Source organism: Centruroides vittatus, unplaced genomic scaffold (genome assembly GCF_030686945.1).
Source record: "Centruroides vittatus isolate TY-2023 unplaced genomic scaffold, ASM3068694v2 contig_577, whole genome shotgun sequence".
Taxonomy (NCBI): domain Eukaryota; kingdom Metazoa; phylum Arthropoda; class Arachnida; order Scorpiones; family Buthidae; genus Centruroides; species Centruroides vittatus.
Genome location: NW_027122345.1, coordinates 1614226 through 1635237, shown reverse-complemented (window position 1 = coordinate 1635237; position 21012 = coordinate 1614226). Strand labels below are relative to the sequence as shown.

The following is a 21012-nucleotide window of genomic DNA, read 5'->3' as shown; positions in this document are numbered from 1 at the left end:
AAACCAAATTTTTATTAGGCAAGGAATTTTTCAAGAAGATTCCTTGAGTCCTCTCTGGTTCTGCTTAGCCCTGAACCCATTATCCAACATGTTAAACAACACGCAATATGGTTACAATATCAGACATGAAAAAACAACACAGTTTACACTGTCACATCTCATGTACATGGATGACATAAAACTTTATGCATCCACACAAAAACAACTTCATCAACTCCTACAAATCACACATTCATACACCAAGGACATACAAATGGAATTTGGCCTAGATAAATGCAAAACACTTCACATAGAAAAAGGAATCCTGAAGAAAGAAGATTTTGCACTTGGAAATGGAGACATTATTGAATCTGTGGAAGAGGGCGAGTTCTACAAGTATTTAGGATTCCAACAGGCCAAACTAACAGAACATGCACAAATAAAGCAAAGATTAATTAAAGAATACCAAAGTAGGTTAAATGCTATTCTCAGAACAGAGTTAAATGCAAAACACACAGTTAAAGCAATAAACACATATGTCATCCCAGTACTCACATATTCTTTTGGAGTTATACATTGGACTCACACAGATCTTGAGCAACTCCAAAGGAAAACAAGAACAACACTTCCTAAGCATAAACATCATCATCCTAAATCCGCCACAGAGAGATTAACCCTTCCACGTAAAGATGGCGGACGTGGCCTGATTGACATAGTTAACCTTCACTACAAACAAATACAGTCACTGCGAGAGTTTTTCTACAAAAAACAAGAAACATCACAATTACATAAAGCAGTAACTCTAGCAGACTCGAATAACACACCATTAAACTTACACTCACATCATATGGACACAACGCAACATATAAAAAGCATAGACACCATTAAGTAATCGTGGGCTCGAAAGGCACTCCATGGCAGGCATCCTTATGATCTGGCCCAGGATTTTGTTGACAAAACTGCGTCAAACAGCTGGTTAGCTCGGGGATGCCTCTTTGGGGAGACGGAAGGATTCATGATTGCCATACAGGATCAGGTCATAAATACTAAAAACTACAGAAAACACATACTCAAAGATGCAACACTCACGAATGACACGTGCAGAAAATGTCACATCATGCCAGAAACTATACAACACATTACTTCTGGTTGCAAGCTCTTGGCACAGACAGATTATTTACACAGACATAATCAAGTAGCAAATATAATACACCAAGAGCTTGCAAACAAACACAAATTAGTAGACATCCACGAACCATACTACAAATACATTCCACAGACAGTTTTGGAAAACAACATGCACAAAATGTACTACAACAGAGCCATAATCACAGATAAAACAATTTATCACAACAGACCAGATATCACATTCATTGACAAACACAATAAAATCACATACATTATAGACATATCCATTCCAAACACTCACAATATACAAAACGCATGCACTGAAAAAATTAGCAAGTACACAGAACTCGCCCAGGAAATAAGGCATCTGTGGAGTATGGATAGGGTGCTTATTGTACCTGTTGTTCTCTCCTCTACAGGTGTCATACCACACACACTACACAAAAGCCTGGGCACATTACAATTGAGTAGAAACACATACATCACACTACAGAAGGCCACTATATTGAATACATGTCATATTGTGAGAAAATTCCTGAATACAGACACACACACTGATACACTTCATTAACTTCTGTTTTGGTTACTATGCCTTGACTTTGGTCCAGCATAGTACACAGCCACCGGTGTTAACCGAGTATATCTCACTTAACCCAACATAATAATAATAATAATAATAATACAGAGAGCAATAAAAAGTTAATAAAATGTAAATATAACTTGTTTTTTTCCTCTCTTACCTTATTAACTACTAAAACCCTTATAAGAACTGCTTTTGAGAACAAATTTATTCAACCTAATATTTACATCTGAATTAATTTCAGGCTACAATATTTGGTTGATTGGTTAGATTTGGGGTTTTGTGGCACAAAGGCCTAGGTAGTACAATATTTAATATATCTTATTCAACTAATTAATACAGATAGAAAAAAAAGCCAACCTTGCAAACCAGCAAAAATTACTTTACTTGATTAAGAGTTTTGATAATTGTCAGGACTAATTTTCAACACAAATGGAACACACATTTCCATAATTCCATCAGATGCTCTTCAAAGTGCTCTTCTAACACTACTTTCATTCGAAATTTTTGAGTTACATCAATGATACTCATAATTGCAATGCATAACATATTCTAAATTTTACATAGCTCAAGCACAAACAGTAATACCTACATAATAATTTTCATTCAGATCATTCAATGATAGCAATTTTTGAAGCATAATAAAACAGCATTTTAATACATTCTCTAAGAAGTTCTGTAAATTTAGAGTACCAAAATGTTACCATATTTTCATAAATTGACTATCATGCTGCATATAAATGGGGGAGACCAGCATGCCGGAAACTCCAGGGTTACCAGCTTGCCAGTTAAACTGCAACTAAAATGTAAAATTAATCAGATCTAACAAAACTAGTTGTTAATTAAACATTAAAGAAAACATTCTGTCCAGTATATAAAATAATAACATTGTATTTTGACTGACTTATAATCAGAAAGAGCATTTTAGTTTAAAAAACAATAAAACAATTAATGACTTATTGACACTAGTAGCAGTTAGTTAGTGTCCCCTACACTGACCTTAATCTTAAAACTAACATCTTCCTCTCAAATTTCACACAAAACCAAATGTAAATAGCTATAAGCTGAGATAATTTACAGCAAGTTTCTTAAATTTAACATGTTTATTTTTGTGTTTTTGAATCAAATAACAATAAAATACACATAAAAATAAGCAATTTCGGAATTTCACAAGTATTTTATATCATTAAAAAGAGAACAAAATGAAGAAATTAAACATATAATCAGAGTTTTTGATGTAATGCTGACAGTTTCACTTTTAGAATAAAAACTCATTTGATTTTTAATGTGCCCTCTAGAGAGGGATGTATAGCCTAAATTAAACCAGCATGCTTGTTTTTACCATACTGAAATATCTGATTTCATGGTCTCCCTGGATAGACTGGCATGCCAATCATTCTGCAATCAAACTTTTTTTTAAATATCATTTTCATCCTGGAAAAATGAACTTACCTATCCTTCAAAATTAAAAACATTAAAATAAAATTTAAAAAAGAATTAAGATTTGAACCCAGAACAGACATGGCATATGAATTCTTAGACCAAAACATAACTGCTACACCTCTCATTCTTACAAACATATTTGCATCAGAGCATATAAATCCAATAACTTAATACTGGTTCTTTTTTCCCCTCAAAAATGCTTAGGATTGAGAATTTTTGGTAATTATGTATAGGTTTCATTACATATGGTTAATTTCATTTATGATGGTTTTTATCATATGGAAATATCTGATTTTGTAGTCTCCCTGGACAGACGTGCATTCTGGTCATGAAAATACAGTATATATGTTTGCAGTATAAATCACAATACTTGTAAAATCATAGCTAGATTTTACTATAAATTTAATATACTATATCAAATTTCAACTGTATCTAAAATTTTTTAAATACAGTGGTGCCTCGTATAACGTACGCCTCGAATAACGAACGCTGCGAACAACGGACTTGCTGTTTGGCCGTTACGTGACTCGAGCAACGGACTGGCTGCGAACAACAGACTTTCCGGCATAATTGGTGACTGCTCCATGGGTGCGTTCTTTAATAGCGGTCGCTCTGCGTCTCAGCTACTACGGGAGTGCGCTGCTGTTTGTAGGCATTTAGGAACGACGGTGAAAGAAAAATGGCGGCGCCCGCACTATCGATAGTATCGTGATGGAGGAATCTATGTTCTAAAATATGAGCTTTAAAAGGCAAAAGAAGGGTCCCAATTGTAAAATTTAACCATAAAATGGATTAGTTGTTGAAAGAGCATTCGAAATAGCCACGAAAAAAATTAGAATGCTGGCTACCATTCGAAAAAAATTCATAAAGACACTTATATCACCGCGTGCGCTAATTCGCGCTTTCACAATTTCTAAATTTTCATTCATAAAACCACATAATGGACCTGGAAACGAAACTATCTGAGCCATGCGGTGTGCACTCCCACCGGAATTTAGGAACGCGTTCCGCAGGAATTTTTAAACGGATCTCGCTCGCGCAGAGTTACGCGGAGGAATAAAAGAACGCAACCAGTGTTCATTTTTTACGATACCGTACGGTTATTTTATGCTGCGGAACGAATTAGATGTTTTAACATGTATTTCTATGGGAAAATGCGTTTCGTATAACGGACGTTTCACTTAACGACCGTGCACCTGGAACGAATTAAGTACGTTATATGAGGCACCACTGTAATTGATTCAACAGACTTGTATAGAATTTCCATTGTGAAATGATTAATGATTCCAAAATAGAGTTAGCATTGAGCCATTCACAGGCCAAATCGATTAATTCCATTTGTAAATCCTTAATATAATCATTATTACAGTATTTTCAAATTTTTCATGTAACTAAGTTTGGTTAATGCTACCTATAGTTCCAAGATGGCGGCTCGTCTCCGATTCCAGCAAATAGAAGAAGGGAAACAGTGGGGATGCAAGTTCTAACCTAACCTAACCTATTCTAATAAATTACCATAATTATTATCAACAAAATTATTAGAGTAGGTTAGGTTATGTTAGAATGTGCATCCCCACTGTTTCCTTGCTGGAATCAGATGAGCCGCTATCTTGAAACCATAGGTAACATTAACCCTAATTTTATATATCATTATATTAAAGCATAGGCTTTAATATAATGGTATATTTTATATAATGATATTATATTATATAAAATAATAATATAAATATTATATATAATTATAATATATTATATTAATATAAAAATACATTCTGCAATGTTTATTTAAATTTAAAGTTTAAAAGGAATTTTAAAAAATAATTTATTTTATCAATTTTTATACTTTTTGTTTTGTGGAGTTAATTGATTTGGCAAGTGAATGGCTCAATTGTCTGTGCCCTTTCCATTTATTTATCTATAAATTAAAGTAAAGTATTTGTAAGGAAACATTGTTATTTAATATCACTGTTTTTTATTATAAATAATAATTATTATTCAGTTAATTACAACTTTTTTAAAAGTTCAAGAGTTTCAAATGATCAAATTATGAGACATCACTATTATCTATATACAGGGTGGATGGAAAGTGACCAAGCATTGAGAAATCACTATAATTTTTGTAATAAATAATGCAATCATAATAAAATTTGTGTGCGCATATACATCAATCAATAAAATTTTAAAATTCCGACATCAGTGGTGTGGGCAGTGACCAAGAGGCTGCATAAACAGTGGCAAAAAAGGTGGCTGACTACTTCTCCATTCAGGGGCAAGAGCAGATTGTTTAGTTACTTTCTACTGCATGCTATGAGGTGAAGGAATTAGTAATTGATGTGTAAAGATGGTTGCATACAATGAAGGGACATCATGCCACAATCTGTCTGGAAGCAATCAAGGATTATCATCTGAAGCTAAAATGACCACAGGTTCAGTTGTGGATGAACTGAAAAGTGACCATCTATCCATATTACAATCTGAGGAAAATGTTGTTGGTGGATATGCTGGCACTGGTACCTAAATTGAATTTTAAGGTATCCATATTTCTGTCTAATAATTGTCATAATTTTTGTTTTAGAAGTATAGAAATTATGGTGATTTCTCAATAATTAGTTACTTTCCACCAACACTGTATATTTTAAATTATATACATAATTTTTGTTATATATAAAAATACACTTTTAATAATTTAATAATACAAGGTATTTTCATAAGATTTTTGAATGTTTAGTTAATAAATAATTATTTTTAACTAATAACTTCAATCTTACTTTTTTGTTGAACATTTACCGTATTTTGATGAGTATAAGTCGCTGTCAAGTATAAGACGCACCCCTACTTTGAGACAAAAAATTTAGAAAAAACATTTTTAATGGGATTGTCTAAAGGTGATTTTATTAATCATAGTGGCGAAGAAATTCTTCATATTTTATTACCTCCAATTTGAACCCAGCTGAATAGGACATTCTTTTCTTTTTTTCCAGATAATTTTCAAGGATTTAAAAGACTAGAAAATTGAAAAACTTGTAATGTTGTTGATCATTAAAAATTCTCGAAAGACAACAAAAACTGGTTAAAGCTACATTCACAGTAGCGGTCCAGTTAAGGGACCAGTTCACTTAAGGAACCAATTCAGATTTCGCACAAAATACCGGTAAGTCGCTCTCAGCGCTCCAAGTAGCTTTCTGAGAAAATACCTAAAGGGGAAGATGTGCGAAATGAGAGGGAACTTGAATTTTGGGTAGTTATTGATATTATTGATCTATAAACATACCTTTATTATTTTCTAGAAACAATAACAGCCTATCAATTTCCCATACAGTCTCTTCAACTTGCGTTGTCGCTCATTTTTGCCAACATAACCTCAACTGTCATTGAATGGCAACCATGTTTAAACGTATGAATCAAGAAAAGACAAATAGTTTCGTTTGAAAAATAATCCTCTAGTTGTTAGATGGTGCTGATAGCAAGACATTCGGTTGAGGGACCATCTGCTTAACAGACCACTGCACAGGTTGGTCCACTCTAGATGGACCAACTCTGTGCAGTGGTCTGTTAAGCAGATGGTCCCTCAACCGAATGTCTTGCTATCAGCACCATCTAACAACTAGAGGATTATTTTTCAAACGAAACTATTTGTCTTTTCTTGATTCATACGTTTAAACATGGTTGCCATTCAATGACAGTTGAGGTTTATGTTGGCAAAAATGAGCGACAACGACACTACTGTAGATAATTTCACTGTAAAAATAGTTACCTGTCGAGTATACGACGCACCATGATTTTGAGACCCAAAAAGTAGTAAAAAAAAGTGTGACTTATACTCATCAAAATACGGTAAATAATTAGTAGGACATTGTGCAACTTTGTTATATGGCAATAAAATTGAGGCAGAGCAGGAAAGAAAGAAACTATCCACTCACTTGTTAGGCATAGAAGAGGCAATTCTTGTACCTGACAGACACAGACAGGTAAACTTTGCACTTGCCACCACCAAAGAGGCTATCCTGATACCAGCCAGCCTTGGGAAAGGCAATCCTTGTACAGTACATACTGGCAATGGTAGATATGATCCTTGCACCTGCCGACCCCTAGGCCTAAATTGCATTAGGTGTGCTCAGTCACATCAGAGAGCACAGACATTATCACTTGAATACCTATGTACGTCAAAACGAAGCCATGGACTCCTATTTTTTACATTTAAATAAACCCTCATTACATTTTTGGATTCCTCATTGTAATTAATAGAAAATGGCAAAGTCAATTCTATAAGCTTGTAGAAAGAATGCTAGTAACCATGGAATATCGTACAACAAAGTCACGTGATTCGTGCGATATCACTTTGTTGCACGCTCTCATGCTATGACCTTATTTCTCAAAAACAAAGTTATAGGCCCTCATTTTTTATTATCTTTTTTGGATTCCTTGTTGCAATTAATGGAAAACAGCAAAGTGTAATCAAAATCAGTTGATCAGATTTTGAGAATGAACACAATTCTGTTAGCTACATAGAAGAGGTTCAATAATGGCTTAACTTTTTTGAGGCAGAACATTATTCTGCCTCAAAAATATAAATTAAAAAAAAAAATCAGACAAGAAAAAAATTCCAGTTTTGCATATTTAAATTAAATTTTGATAAAATATTATTCAACTACTACAAAATTTAACAATTCTATTTAATAAAATACAAGGACATTATTTATTATAACTATGATTGTTATATTTAAATACAGCTGAAATCTAATTAATTCAAACTTTATCAATTTGAATTATTGGATAATTTAAATCCACTATTATTATTCTTGAAATCTGTACTTAAATTGGACTTTTAGTATAAATATGAATAATTTGATACTAGTATATCTTATATTAAAAATGAAACTAAAGAAGAGAAATTAGTAGTCAACTAATTTACTACTTATAAATCAGTTGACTACTAATCAGATGTTATATATACTGGAAGACAAGATCGGACTGGAGGTCCAAGTAACATAACTGGCAACACACCCGCATGGTAAGCAGCAGTTACAAGTTCAAGTCCCACTCTAGGCCAATTCTTTCTTTCAGTTATTCTAAATTATTTACTTAAAATTATAATTATTAAATTTATTAAGAGATGGCACCTAACACCTCCCTATCAAGTTGTTTCATAATTTATTAGAGTTATAGCCATTACCTAGACCGATGACATACGGCATTGGTTGGCTTTTAGTAATATAATGCATCGAGTTTTAGTGGAGTTGTTTGTAATAAACAATGTGTTTTGGGGATTTGCACATGTGTTTCCCTGAAATGCACTTTTTCTGTAAAGTCTGAAGTATGGAAAAAATTTTCATGTTTTAGTAATATTTCAAGTACAGATAGCATAATTGTTTAGCTATGTTTTTATGATGTCTAATTGTAGAAAATACATAAGTTTCTCTCTAATTTAAACTACTAAAGCAATAAAAATATTGGAAAGTAGAGAAAATGCAATATTGTTATACATACTAATAAAAACTAGAAATTTGAAAACTAATTTAATTTTCAAAAATAGATAGTAACTTTTTTGATTTCTTCTGGTGTTTTAATTTTAAAAAATTCAACAACTTTTTCTTCTTATGCAATTATTTTTACAAAACATATATATAATGTTTAGTGAATTTAAGAATAAGAAATCTTTAATTTTTAATTAAAATAATACTTACGACCACTCCATCTCATCTACAGCTTTACCAATTTCAGGCATCACACCCATTTCTATGAATATGAAAATGAAATCATTTGTAAACATTTTATTTCTAACACATTTATATACATATAAAAATTACAATACATATAACATAAATATATAATGCCTTTAAAATATCATCATCATTCCAACTTCAAGTTTGATATAATATTCACAACTTCATATGAATTTTATTATATGTTTGGAGATAAATTGATAATAGATTTTATTTATAATTCAATTAATTTAATAATAGAATCTTTGATTGCAATATTTCAAAGCACAAATTTATATATTAAAATTGAAAAACAAATCTTGAAGTTCATGTTTAAATGGTTATTAATCTCATCATTTCTTAATTAGAAACAAACGAATTGATAATACTGTATATATCAGAGGTGGGCAAGCAAGGGTTCAGTAAAAACCAAAATGCAAGTTTTGCAAAATGCATGGGAGCCGTAGTTCTGTACTGTCATGGCGGATAGTATAGTAAGGCCGGAAAGGATAGCACTTTCAGCAAGAGCCGCATGTAACTCAAAAAGAGCCACATTTGCCCATGCCTGGTATATATATTAAAATGTGGCTCTCAGTCAATGAATATAAGCCACAGCATAATAAAAATCTCTAAGTAAAAACATAAAAAATTAAATCAAATTAATTCACTTATTTTTAAAAAAACAAGAAAGTGGCTAAAATAATAATAATGATTCCAAAACAGGATCACTTATTTCACTAAACTAGAATTTTATTAAACTAGGATGTCAAAGCTATTGTCAATAACCTTGTATAAGACAAAACAAGGTTATTTATATGAAGTAGGTTAAAACTACCTAGAAGTTTTTATCAACCACCTAGCAAAAAAATTCTGGGTGGAACAATGCCTCAGTAATACCATATTTTTTGTGGGATGATCAGCATGCTACATGTAACCGGGGAGACCAGTATGCCAGTTAAACTGCAACTAAAAAATAAAATTAATCAGATCTAACAAAACTAGTTGTTAAATAAATGTTAAAGAAAATATTCTTTAGAGTACAATAATATAACATTGTAATTTGACCAACTTACAACCAGGAAGAGTTTTCATTTACAGGTAATAAAACAATTAGCAGCTTATTGACAGCAGCAGCAAGTCAGTGTGGGCTGCACTGACAATCTGCCAGAAAAGTAATAAAGTTTCACCAGTACTACCCTGACCTTGAAAGGTAACGTCTTCCTCCCAAATTTTACTCAAAGGGGATGTCAATGGTGTAAGTTCAGATAATTTACAGCAAGTTTCTGAAGTTTGATGTGTTTATTTTTGCATTTTTGGATAAAATTATACTTCAACATATACTCAGACTCATTAAATATTATCACACATACATCTTATGTTTCTGAGAACTTACTTTACTGCTTTAAATGAACGTTTTCAACCTGAACAACAGGCCATACAGGATATCAATACTCTTGAATGTTTACAATTGTTCTATATTTGAACGATATGTGATAACAAATTTAAAATTTAAAAACAGTTTGAACATTTCGTTAAAATCCAAAACATACAAAAATATATAACGAATCTTATAAATACATAAAACTGAACAAATCAAAATAAATAAAATAGAATAAAATAAAAATACAAATACAAATAACAACATAAAATATGGAATTACATTGACTGCATGCTATGTATCAGATGTTAACGAGCCATTCCTGATCATATACTTCCAGGCTGATGGTAACACTGTGGCATCCTTGTAATTTAAACATTTGCCCATAAGGCTAGATTTATAAATTTCAAACTTTTCTAAATTCAATGCTAGAGTTGGGGTACAATCGTTCTATATTCGAATGAATATAGAACACTTGTAAACGTTCAAGAGAACTGATAACCTGACGATGGCCTGTTGATCAGGTTGAAAACGTTCGTTTAAAGCAGTAAAGTAAGTTCTCAGCCACATAAGATGTATGTGTTATAATAGATCAAATTACAATAAAACAAACATAAAAAAAGCACTTTTGGCATTCCACAAGTATTTTACATCAATTAAAAACTCTAAAAACCTATAATCCAGCAATTTTTTGAAAACATACAAACATTTTTGCCCGTGTTGTATAAGCATCATCAGGCAAACTAATCCTCATCTGTTGAAAACAACAGGGATTGCCATGCACATGTGCAGAGGAGAGGTGACATAAGATGAGAGAAAGGGGAGGGGGAGGATAATAAGATTTATAGTTCAAAGAAAGACTTCTACACTGTGGGGAAGGAGTCAACATCATGAAAATTAACAGCAATGTTATTGCAGGTGGCCTTATATATTTCCACCTGCTCAAGATGCTTGAGAAAGGGTTTCCTGGAAGAGCCATGTAGGAGGTATGCCAATGCAGTGTTGTCCAATCCTTTTGTGATGGAAGTCTGATGTTCCTTGAGGTGGGTGTTTAAAGGGTGCATTGTAGCACCTATATATTCTAAGTGGCAGCTGGATCTATGATTGTTGATGGGGATAGTGTAGATGCCTGATTGGAGGTGCATGTCTGGACAGTGTTTAGTATTGTGGAGGAGGGAGGAAAGTTAGTGTAGGAGGAGTTCTACAGAAGGCTAAATTAAAGTTATTTTTCTTGGATATTTCCTTGTAAAGGGAGGCTAGCTTCCAGTAATAAGTGACAGTCCTATGAACTGTGTACTGAATGCAATTTTTCAGCAAGGTGGAAGTGGTGGAGGAAAAATGATGCATGAGGCCTTTAATAGTCTATGGAAAGTAGCAATGCTGAGTAGTGTACAGTACTAGGTGATCATTAGGAGCTCTGTATTTCTGTCATGCATGTCGGACAAATGAGTGAAGACCTACAAACCAAGGCCCTTAACCCAGCCATCTTAAAGGTAAATGGATTGTGAGACAAGGCAGGGATGAAGGTCAGGTGGTGTGTAGATTTTCAATAAACCTGAGTAGTTATGCATCCTTTAGATGAGGAAAGCTGGAGGTCCAGGAAATAAACAGTTCTGATATTGTTTGATATTGTTCTGTTCAGTGTATTTTTTTAAAATTGCTGGATTAAAGGTTTTTTTGAATTTTTAATTCAAGTATACCCAGTTTTGAGTGGTAGTATTATATTTTACATCATTAGAAAGATGAGAAAATGCAGAAATTAAACATGAAATGCAGTTTTTGATGTAATGCAGACAGTTTTGCAATTTTAGAATAAAAACTGATGTCTATGAGACTTCGCACAAATAACTTGTCTTATTTTTTTTTATGTACCCCTCTGGAGAAGGATGTATAACCTCACAAACTGGCATGCCTGTTTTTACCATATGGAAATATCTGATTTCATGGTCTCCCTGGATTAATTGACATGCCAGACAAGCCATGAAAATACAGTATGTTTCTTATAGTTTGATACCTTGAAAAACTCAAATTCAATGGGGAGTGCTGTCGAGTAACTGTTGTTGCTGGTAACTTTTTGCCAGAGAAATTCTTAACACTATTTTATAGTAAACTATTGAGTTTTTTTTTTTTACTTAATCAGCCACCGAAGTTGGTACGTCCTTGCTTTTGTGTCATTCTGTGCTATTATTAGTTCTACTTTTCTAGAAATGTTTCCACGTACTCCCCCGGGAGTGTTAAATCACACCCAAGATCGGAAGGGAATTAAACATCCTCGTTCACCGAGTGATCCTGGTGCAAAATACCCAAAATTAGAACATTATTTTAAGAAACAATCTCCTCTGGACTCAGATAAGGAAGAAATGTCATCCTTACAACATTATTTAAAGACTACTTTGAGTGCAGTAATGATGCAGTTGAAGTGTATCGAAGAAAGGCTCGCCAATTTGGAAATGGCTAACCAGTCAACATTGTCTTTGGTAAGGAAACTGGAAACTGACTTTTCAAAAATGTGTTCGCGACTGACAAAATGGAACAGCAACGACAATTACCTTTAGACGACATTGGTGAGTTACACTCCTTTGCTTACGATAGACAAGTTAATGCTTCCAACAGAAGCAATTTAATGTTGTTTAATTATAGTATTCCGCACGAGTTAGACATGAAGGATCATATTGTTAATTTATTATTTAAGGAATTGGATGCGGCTGATCTATCGGGGCATAATATTGTCGGTATTTCCTGTTTGCAGAGTAAAGCTCGGGAATTCTATTGTATCCAGTTATCGTCCTGGAAATGTCGAAATTATTTATTGCAAAAGTTTCGAACGAAAACTCAACAAGAAGGTAGGGCAAGACCGGTGAAGTTTAGATTGGCAACAGATCTTTTGTTTAATTCACGAGTTCGCCGTAAAAACCAGGTAACTTTTCTAAAAGACTACTGGGAAGCTGGTCGTCGTGTCTTTTTGCGAGATGATGTATTGTATGTTAACGATAAGAGATTTACGTATTCCATCTCGGGCCAGCGATTAATAGAAGTTCCTGTCTCTTTTTTATTTTGAATTTTCCTTCCCGTAAGAGTGAAGGTTTGGCAAGATTTTCAACTTCATCATGTCCAATCCAGTCTAGTTCGGGATGTTGTTCGGACTCGTTGCTTTTTTGGAATTGCTGTGGATTTAGCAACAAGCGCTCACTGTTGGATTACATGATTAAAAAACCAGATTTAATTTGTTTGGCCCTGGTTGAGACCTGGATGGTTTCTATAGGTGATTTTCTTGCTAAATCTCTTCCAGTTAACTGGAAGTATTTTATGATTCCAGCTGAAAAACCACCGGGTACGGGTAGGCCCCATGGCGGAATTTTGTTCTTTTTTGATGAAGCTAGAGGGCAATTCAAGTTACTGGAAACTTACCCTGATTTGATGGTGATAGGTTTATCACATTACTTAGTTTCCAAACCTAGGAGTATCTTGGTGTTGGTAGTATATGCCAGTTCGCTAAAGCAGCAAGGCTTATGTCTAGATTTGTTTTCTTCTATTTTGAATTCCTAGTCTTCACATTACCACGTTACTGTGATAATGGGCAATTTTAATGTCCATATTGATGAGGAAATTGATTCACATTTGAATATAGCTTCTCCTAACATTTTCGATGTCAGACAGTCAAAGGATCTAAAGGTCGATGCACCCAGGAGACAGTTTCTGCATTGGTTGATTGAACACGATTTCATTCTCCTCAATGGTCATAGTAAGGGAGATTTTCCAGGTGAATTAACTTTTTTATCAAAAGTGGGTAGCTAAGTTATAGATTTTATAGTCATTTCTCAGAATCTGGTTCACAAGGTCGAATCCCTTCGTGTTGATTCTCTCTCATCTTCTGACCATTTTCCAGTGGAATTACAGTTATCGACCAGAAACAGAATTTCCTTTGTTGATGGGCCTCATTCCATCAAGACTCATTTAGTTTGGAATGATTCTAAAATAGAATCTTTTGGTGATGCAGTATTGTAGAGTTTCCAGAATATAAACTTTGATTCCGAGTCAGTTGATGATTTCTATGGTTTAATTATATCCGAGCTATGCTCTATAGCAAGGAGTCTAAATGTGTTAATTGAAGGTGCCAAACCTTACCGGAGGACTCGTCCCCCTTGGTTTGATAGGTCTTGCTACATCCAGAAGCGAGTGAGGAATATTGCCCTGAGCAAGTTTCGCAGATCAAATAGTCAGGCTGATGTGGCTTCCTTTTTAAATTTGAAACAACAATATAATTCACTTATTAGGGCAAAAAAGAGGAAGTTTTTTGTAATTATGCCTTTCAATTGGCTGGGATTAGGGACTCTAGGACCTTTTGGAATTAGGTGAGTTGTTTTCACCAGGTCAGAAGTATACCAGACCAAGAGATTTTGACCGATTGGTTTAATTATTATCAACAGTTATTTAGTCTAAATACGTCGAATTTACCTCTGATCTCGTCACTACCGATGACTCGTGTTGTTGATCCTACCTTAGACCTTCCTATCTCTGATTTAGAGGTGAATACAGCGATTCAAAAGATGCGAACTCACTCAGCTCCCGGAGTGGACAGTGTTTCTCTGTCTTTAATTGCTTACTCTAGGGCTACTTTGGTTCCTTACTTGGTCAAGTTATTTAATCGGGTTTATGACACTGCTAAAATTCTGGAATCGTGGTTGGAAGTAAAGATAAAAGTTATCCATAAAAAAAGTCCAACAGATGAGCCCGCTAACTTTCGACCAATATCACTGTTACCTGTAGTTTGGAAAATTTTTACATCAATTTTGTCTAATAGATTGGGTATTTGGTTAAGAGAGTGGAATTTGATTCAACCAGTGCAATTCACTTTCCAACCTTGGAAGAGTACTTTGAGCAATATTCTAATTCTTCACTCCATTATTTGTAGACAACTTTCAAAGAAAAGACAATGTTTACTTGCAGCCTTTATAGACTACGAAAAAGCCTTTGACAGTGTTGTTTTGAAGATTTTGCTATCCAAATTAAAGATGCTTGGGATCTCTGATAAGTTTACTAGTAAAATTCAATGTTTATTTTCAGGACTGAAAGCAAGGATTTCCACTAGTACTGGGTTTACTGATGTTTTTTCATTAAAAAAGGGTTTACCCCAGGGTGAGTCCTTGAGTCCGATATTGTTTATTTGCTACATTAATGATATGGTACAAGTTTTTGATGATTTAAGCAAAGATTCCATTTCTCTGGGTGATTACGAAGTACATTTACTCCAATTTGCTGACATTTACTCCAATTTTGCTGGATACAGTAGTGTTATCCACTACCCCGATCTATTTACAAAGGAAATTGGACAGGTTATATAATTATTCTTCTACTTTGGGTTTATGTATTAATTTATTCAAGTCGAAAATAATGATTTTTAGACATGGTGGAAGGCTGAGAAAGGCCAATAAGTTTTTCTTAAATGGAAGAGGAGTCAGTATTGTTAATGAAGTTATATATTTGGGGATTCATTTCTCAGCTACTGGCTCATTCCAAAATTACATATCTTATGTGAAAGGCAAAGCATTTTCTAAAATAAATGTTGTAATAGATATTTTGAGACGGGTTAAGAACAGTCACATGGCTTCGTGTAAGAAACTTGCAGCTTCTCTATTTACTTTGAGTTGGTCTTATGGTCTGCCCTTTTGGGGACCTTTTTGTTTTGAAGACATTGACTCTACAGAACTGATGTTCTTTCGTCGTCTTTTTAGCCTTGAGAGGTCGACTCCATTGTATGCAATTAGATCTGAATTGGACCTTGACTTCCCTCGGAAACGTTTTGTTAAATTAACCTTAAATTTTCTGAGGAACATAATCTCTGACCCATCATCCTTGGAATGTGAGGCTTATTCTACGTTGAAGAAGTTTTCATTGACCAGATCACTGAAATATAGTTGGTTTACTAAACTGGAGAGTCTATTTAATAGGATAGGTATCTCACTCTCCTTAATAGATTCATCCCCAGAAGTTTTGAAATATTATACAAATACAATTCTACAAGAGTTTGACAACCTTTTCTTGACAGAAGAAGATAACAGGGTCCTTAAGGCTAAGTACCATCCATGGTACCCAGAAATATTAGATAACAATCGATGTTTTTACATTTATTATCAGCAGTTACTGTTTATTATTAAAAAAAACGATCATTCAGATTTGGCTAAATAAGTTTCGTTTAACATGGAAACATTTGTGTATTGATCTACGTTCTCCAGATACATGTCCGTATTGTAAGAAAGGAAACGCGACCTTAAATCACTACATGTTTGACTGTGAGGATTTTGAATATTTGCATTTATCAACACTTTCTAATAACATTCTCTGTATTAATGATGTTATTTGTAAAGATATGGCAGATAGAATTCATGGACTATTCTCCATCAACGACTCAGTCGAGTCCATTTGGTGTAAATACAATTTATTAACTAAAGTAATTAATGTAACCCCTCCTCCTAAAAATTAATTTTATTTATGGAGTTTTTCAAATAAATAAATAAATAAATAAATAAATAAAACTCAAATTCAATTGTAACTTTTTAAATCAATTACATAAATATAAACACATTGTTTTTCAAGGTACCTTATAATTATTTTCAGACAGAGCCCAGAAAAGAAAGACAAATTAACATTTGGCTCAACATACTACCAGATGAAGGACAGTGCACAAAACAAGCTGGATGTCTGGTCACCCAAGCTGGAAATGATACTGCATTTCATTTTAAACAATGGGTTCATTGCTAAATAAAGTTGAAAACTGAATTCTTCTTAAATATATATTGAAGAGTTTGATATGAAATCAGTATACAGTGGTGCCTCATATAACGTACTTAATCCGTTCCAGGTGCACGTCTGTTAAGTGAAACGTCCGTTATACGAAACGCATTTTCCCATAGAAATACATGTTAAAACATTTAATTCGTTCCGCAGCATAAAATGACCGTACTGTATCATTAAAAAAATGAACGTGGGGTGTGTTCTTTTATTCCTCTGCGTAACTCTGCGCGAGCGACATCCGTTTAAAAATTCCTGCGGAATGCGTTCCTAAATTCCGGTAGGATTGCGCGCCGTCAAACGGCAAAAACGGCCGCTTGTAGCAGTAGTTTTCGGTGGAAAGCAACACGGCGTCCTCCATGGCTCAGATAGTTTTCGTTTCCGGATCCATTATGTGGTTTTATGAATGAGAATTTAGAAATTGTGAAAGCGCGAGTTAGCGCACGCGGGGATGTAAGTGTCTTTACGAGTTTTTTTCCGAAGCTATTTTGAATGCTCTTTCAACAAATAATCTATTTTATAGTTAAATTTTACAATTGGGACCCTTCTTTTGCCTTTTAAAGCTCATATTTTAGAATTATAGATTCCTCCATCACGATACTATCAATAGTGCGGGCGCTGCCATCTTTCTTTCTTTCACCGTCGTTCCTAAATGACTACAAACAGCAGCGCACTCCCGTAGTAGCGGAGACGCAGAGCGACCGCTATTAAAGAACGCACCCATGGAGCAGTCACCAATTATGCCGGAAAGTCCGTTGTTCGCAGCGTCTGTTATTCGAGGCGTACGTTATACGAGGCACCACTGTATAATTGGGCTGCAATTTGAAAAACTTCTAGACCAATAAATTCCCACTGTTGTTGTCTGTCTGTCTTTCCTTAATCTCGAGAAGAGTTAGATAGATGATGAAAGACGAGACCAGATACGGAAACCTTAGGGGCAGGAGACCCTGATTAACTATATACAAACTTCTGATGAAAACTGGAAATCATTATTTCAATCCAAAAATTTTCTTCTAAAAGGAGTTAGTTAGATCAGTGTTCTGCAACCGGTGTGCCATCACATGGTGAAAGGTGTGACATGAACTTTCACATATTCTGTTAACTTCAAGTTTTATTTATATATTTTTATCACAGTTGTTGTGTTTCTTATGCTTGTATTTCATTCTCTGCCACAGCACTGATAAAATAACCGATGTTTGTTTATTCTTTATTACAAGCCATGCATTTTTATGTATTCTAAGAAATTATATGTAAAATAAATTTGCTCACAGGTATCGGTGTCTGTTTAATAATAAGAATAATAATAGGTTAGCATTACATAATTCTATTATTAATAGTATCATATCATACGTTTTTGAGGGGAATAACATTTTGGTGTGCCACAAGTAGAAAAAGATTGTGGAACACTGAGTTAGATGACCAACACGACTCTGTTGCTAATGGAAAAGTATAATGTACAGGGGCAAAACACTACTAATTTGAGGTGGAGAACATATATTTTAAATTAAAAAGTTATTTAAAATATGATTAAAAATTGCATCCTGACGATGTCACAATAAATAATTGCTCATTCTAATGTAATAAATTTCAAAATAACAAGAGTTTTCAAATATTTAGCTGAAGTATTTTAAAACTTTTATAACACTTATATAAAGATGTGTTCTTAATGTTTAATACAGATTATCCAAGAATGAACAGACATCCTTCAAATCATTTCGGGAAAATGAACAAGATTAGTTATATGCAATTTTCATTACATACTTCATTGCATACAGTAGTAATTTAAAAAGAATTTTCTATTTCTTTGAATATTTTACTATGCTTGATTCCTTTTATTGATTGAACAGTAGTTTTCAAATTCTAGAGAAAAATACAATTTGGTTGCAAATGTATATTTATGTAATTGATTTAAAAATATTCCAAAACATAAGTAAAGCAAATGTTTCAAACCTTGTAAACAAAAGTCAGCTTTCCAGGATTCATAGGAGACTCCCAGAATTTGGCAAAAATTTTAAATTTTCAGAATTCTGAATTTTATTCCTCCCATATTTACTCAACAAGACAATCAACTTTAAATATATTTTAAAACAGACTGAAGAATATCAACAGCATTTTGATATTTAAGGCCGACTGTGACCACTTTAGTTATGCATACAATCTTCAGCAGATGGCATTAAAAAATAATGTTTTTTTTTCTATGGGAAAATCCTCTTCCAAAAATTCTCAAAAATGGAAGCAGATAGAACTAAACAATTTTTTTGTGTAAAAATTCTATTTAATTCTTCTATGAACATGTTTCAGAATTTTGAAAATCAAATTCATTTATTTTCTACAAATTTTCTGACTTAAAAATTTTATAGAAAATTAATAAATTTGATTTTCAAAATTCTGAACTGTACATTAATAGAAGAACTAAATTGGATTTGAATGTAAAAAACTGTTTGGTTCTGTCTGCTTCTGTTTTCAAGAATTTTCCCAAAGAAAAATATTAAATTTTTAATACCATCTGCTGGAGATTGCATGAGGTTACTATCACACTTAAAAGATTTTGTTTTTTGACTTTTTTGCTCTGTAGGCAACAAGAAGCCAGAAGCTAGAGTCAGTCAAAGCTTCCATTTTTTGCAGTTACCCAGAAGCAATATGTTCTTTAAAAAATTCTTCACTCCATTTCCAGATCTTTTTCTTTTTTGAGGGCTTAGATGTTAAAATTAACATCTTTAGCCACACACTAGAAAGGTTTGGGCTTTTTCACTTTGCAAATACACAGTCCAGTCACATTAATGTGACCACCCTTTACTGTCAACATCAATGTGAAATAACTAATCACAAGTGGCAGGTAGAAACACATTGTAGTGGAGGGTATATAAAGGGTATCTGAGGTAAGCGAAACACATTGCAATCATTGGCATAATGGATGTACGACGCAATTTATCCAACATCCAAAAGGGCATGATCATTGACTTCCGGGCCAAGGGTGGAAGCATTTCCAAAACAGCTAATTTTGTAAACTGTTCGCATGCCGCCGTGGTAAAAGTATACCGTGCATGCAAAATGGCACTATCCAAAATCAGTGATGAGACAAATGTGGTGCACCATGGGCCATAGACAACAAAGTGTTTGGGCAAATAGACGTGCAACCGTTGACCAACTGACTGCCCAGACGAACCAAGGAGCTACCAAAAGTGTCTCCTCAATGACAGTTCAGTGAACGTTGCTGCGTATGGGCCTCCGCAGCAGACACCTGGTTAAAGCACTTATGCTGACTTTTGTTCATCGGCAACAAAGACTGGAATTTGCACACCAGTATGGCAACTGGACGTCCACTGAGTGGTGACAGGTGGCTTTTTCTGATGAATCACGTTTTATGCGCTATCGGACAGCTGGACATTGGCATATACAGCGTAAGGCATCTGAAAGCAAACACCCTACAACAATTGCCACTAGGGTCCAAGCTGGAGGAGGAAGCATTACGGTCTGAGGCTTCACATCCCTGCAAGTACCTTCCAGAACCTCATTGACTCTCTTCTTGCACGTCTAGCAGTGGTCCGTGCTACGAAAGGTGGTTATTCCGGTTTTTGACAAGTGATCACATTAAATACCAAATGACAATTATAATTAGTTTGCTTTTGACTTTTATATAATTAACTCTCAATATAAATTTATACAAACGGTAATTGTTATCTAACGATTACCATAAAAACAACGTTAATTAAGACATAAAACAGAACATTTAAATTGAAAATCCTTATAAATTATATTAACTCTAAAAACTAAACCTCCTTTTAAAAATAACTGCATTACATTAAATAAAAAAAAACAAACCTTCAAAGGCTGTCATTTTTCTAATTTTTTGACAAAAAAACAAAAATATACTGATTATATAAATCCTATAAAACTTTATTTAATACTTATGACAACTCGCAGACGTGCCCGAAGTCTGAAACCATAAACCAATGTGCTTCGTTTTCCTCCGTTACTAAAGGTAAATTTAAAACTAGCCAAAAAACCGAGAA

At 33.8% G+C, this 21012-nt stretch overlaps 1 protein-coding gene across 1 annotated transcript in view; it reads right to left on the bottom strand.

Moving 5' to 3' along the window:
• Nucleotides 1–20968, bottom strand: part of Ddx1 (ATP-dependent RNA helicase Ddx1) — a 119515-nt gene extending 98547 nt beyond the window's left edge. The window contains exons 1-2 of the mRNA XM_067275014.1: nt 20822–20968; nt 8815–8866 (exon numbers count right to left, since the gene is read on the bottom strand). Of these exons, the coding sequence (XP_067131115.1) occupies nt 8815–8866; nt 20822–20837 (68 nt within the window). The 5' untranslated portion in view covers nt 20838–20968. The remainder of the gene's footprint in view (nt 1–8814; nt 8867–20821) is intronic.
• Nucleotides 20969–21012: the final 44 nt, after the last annotated feature.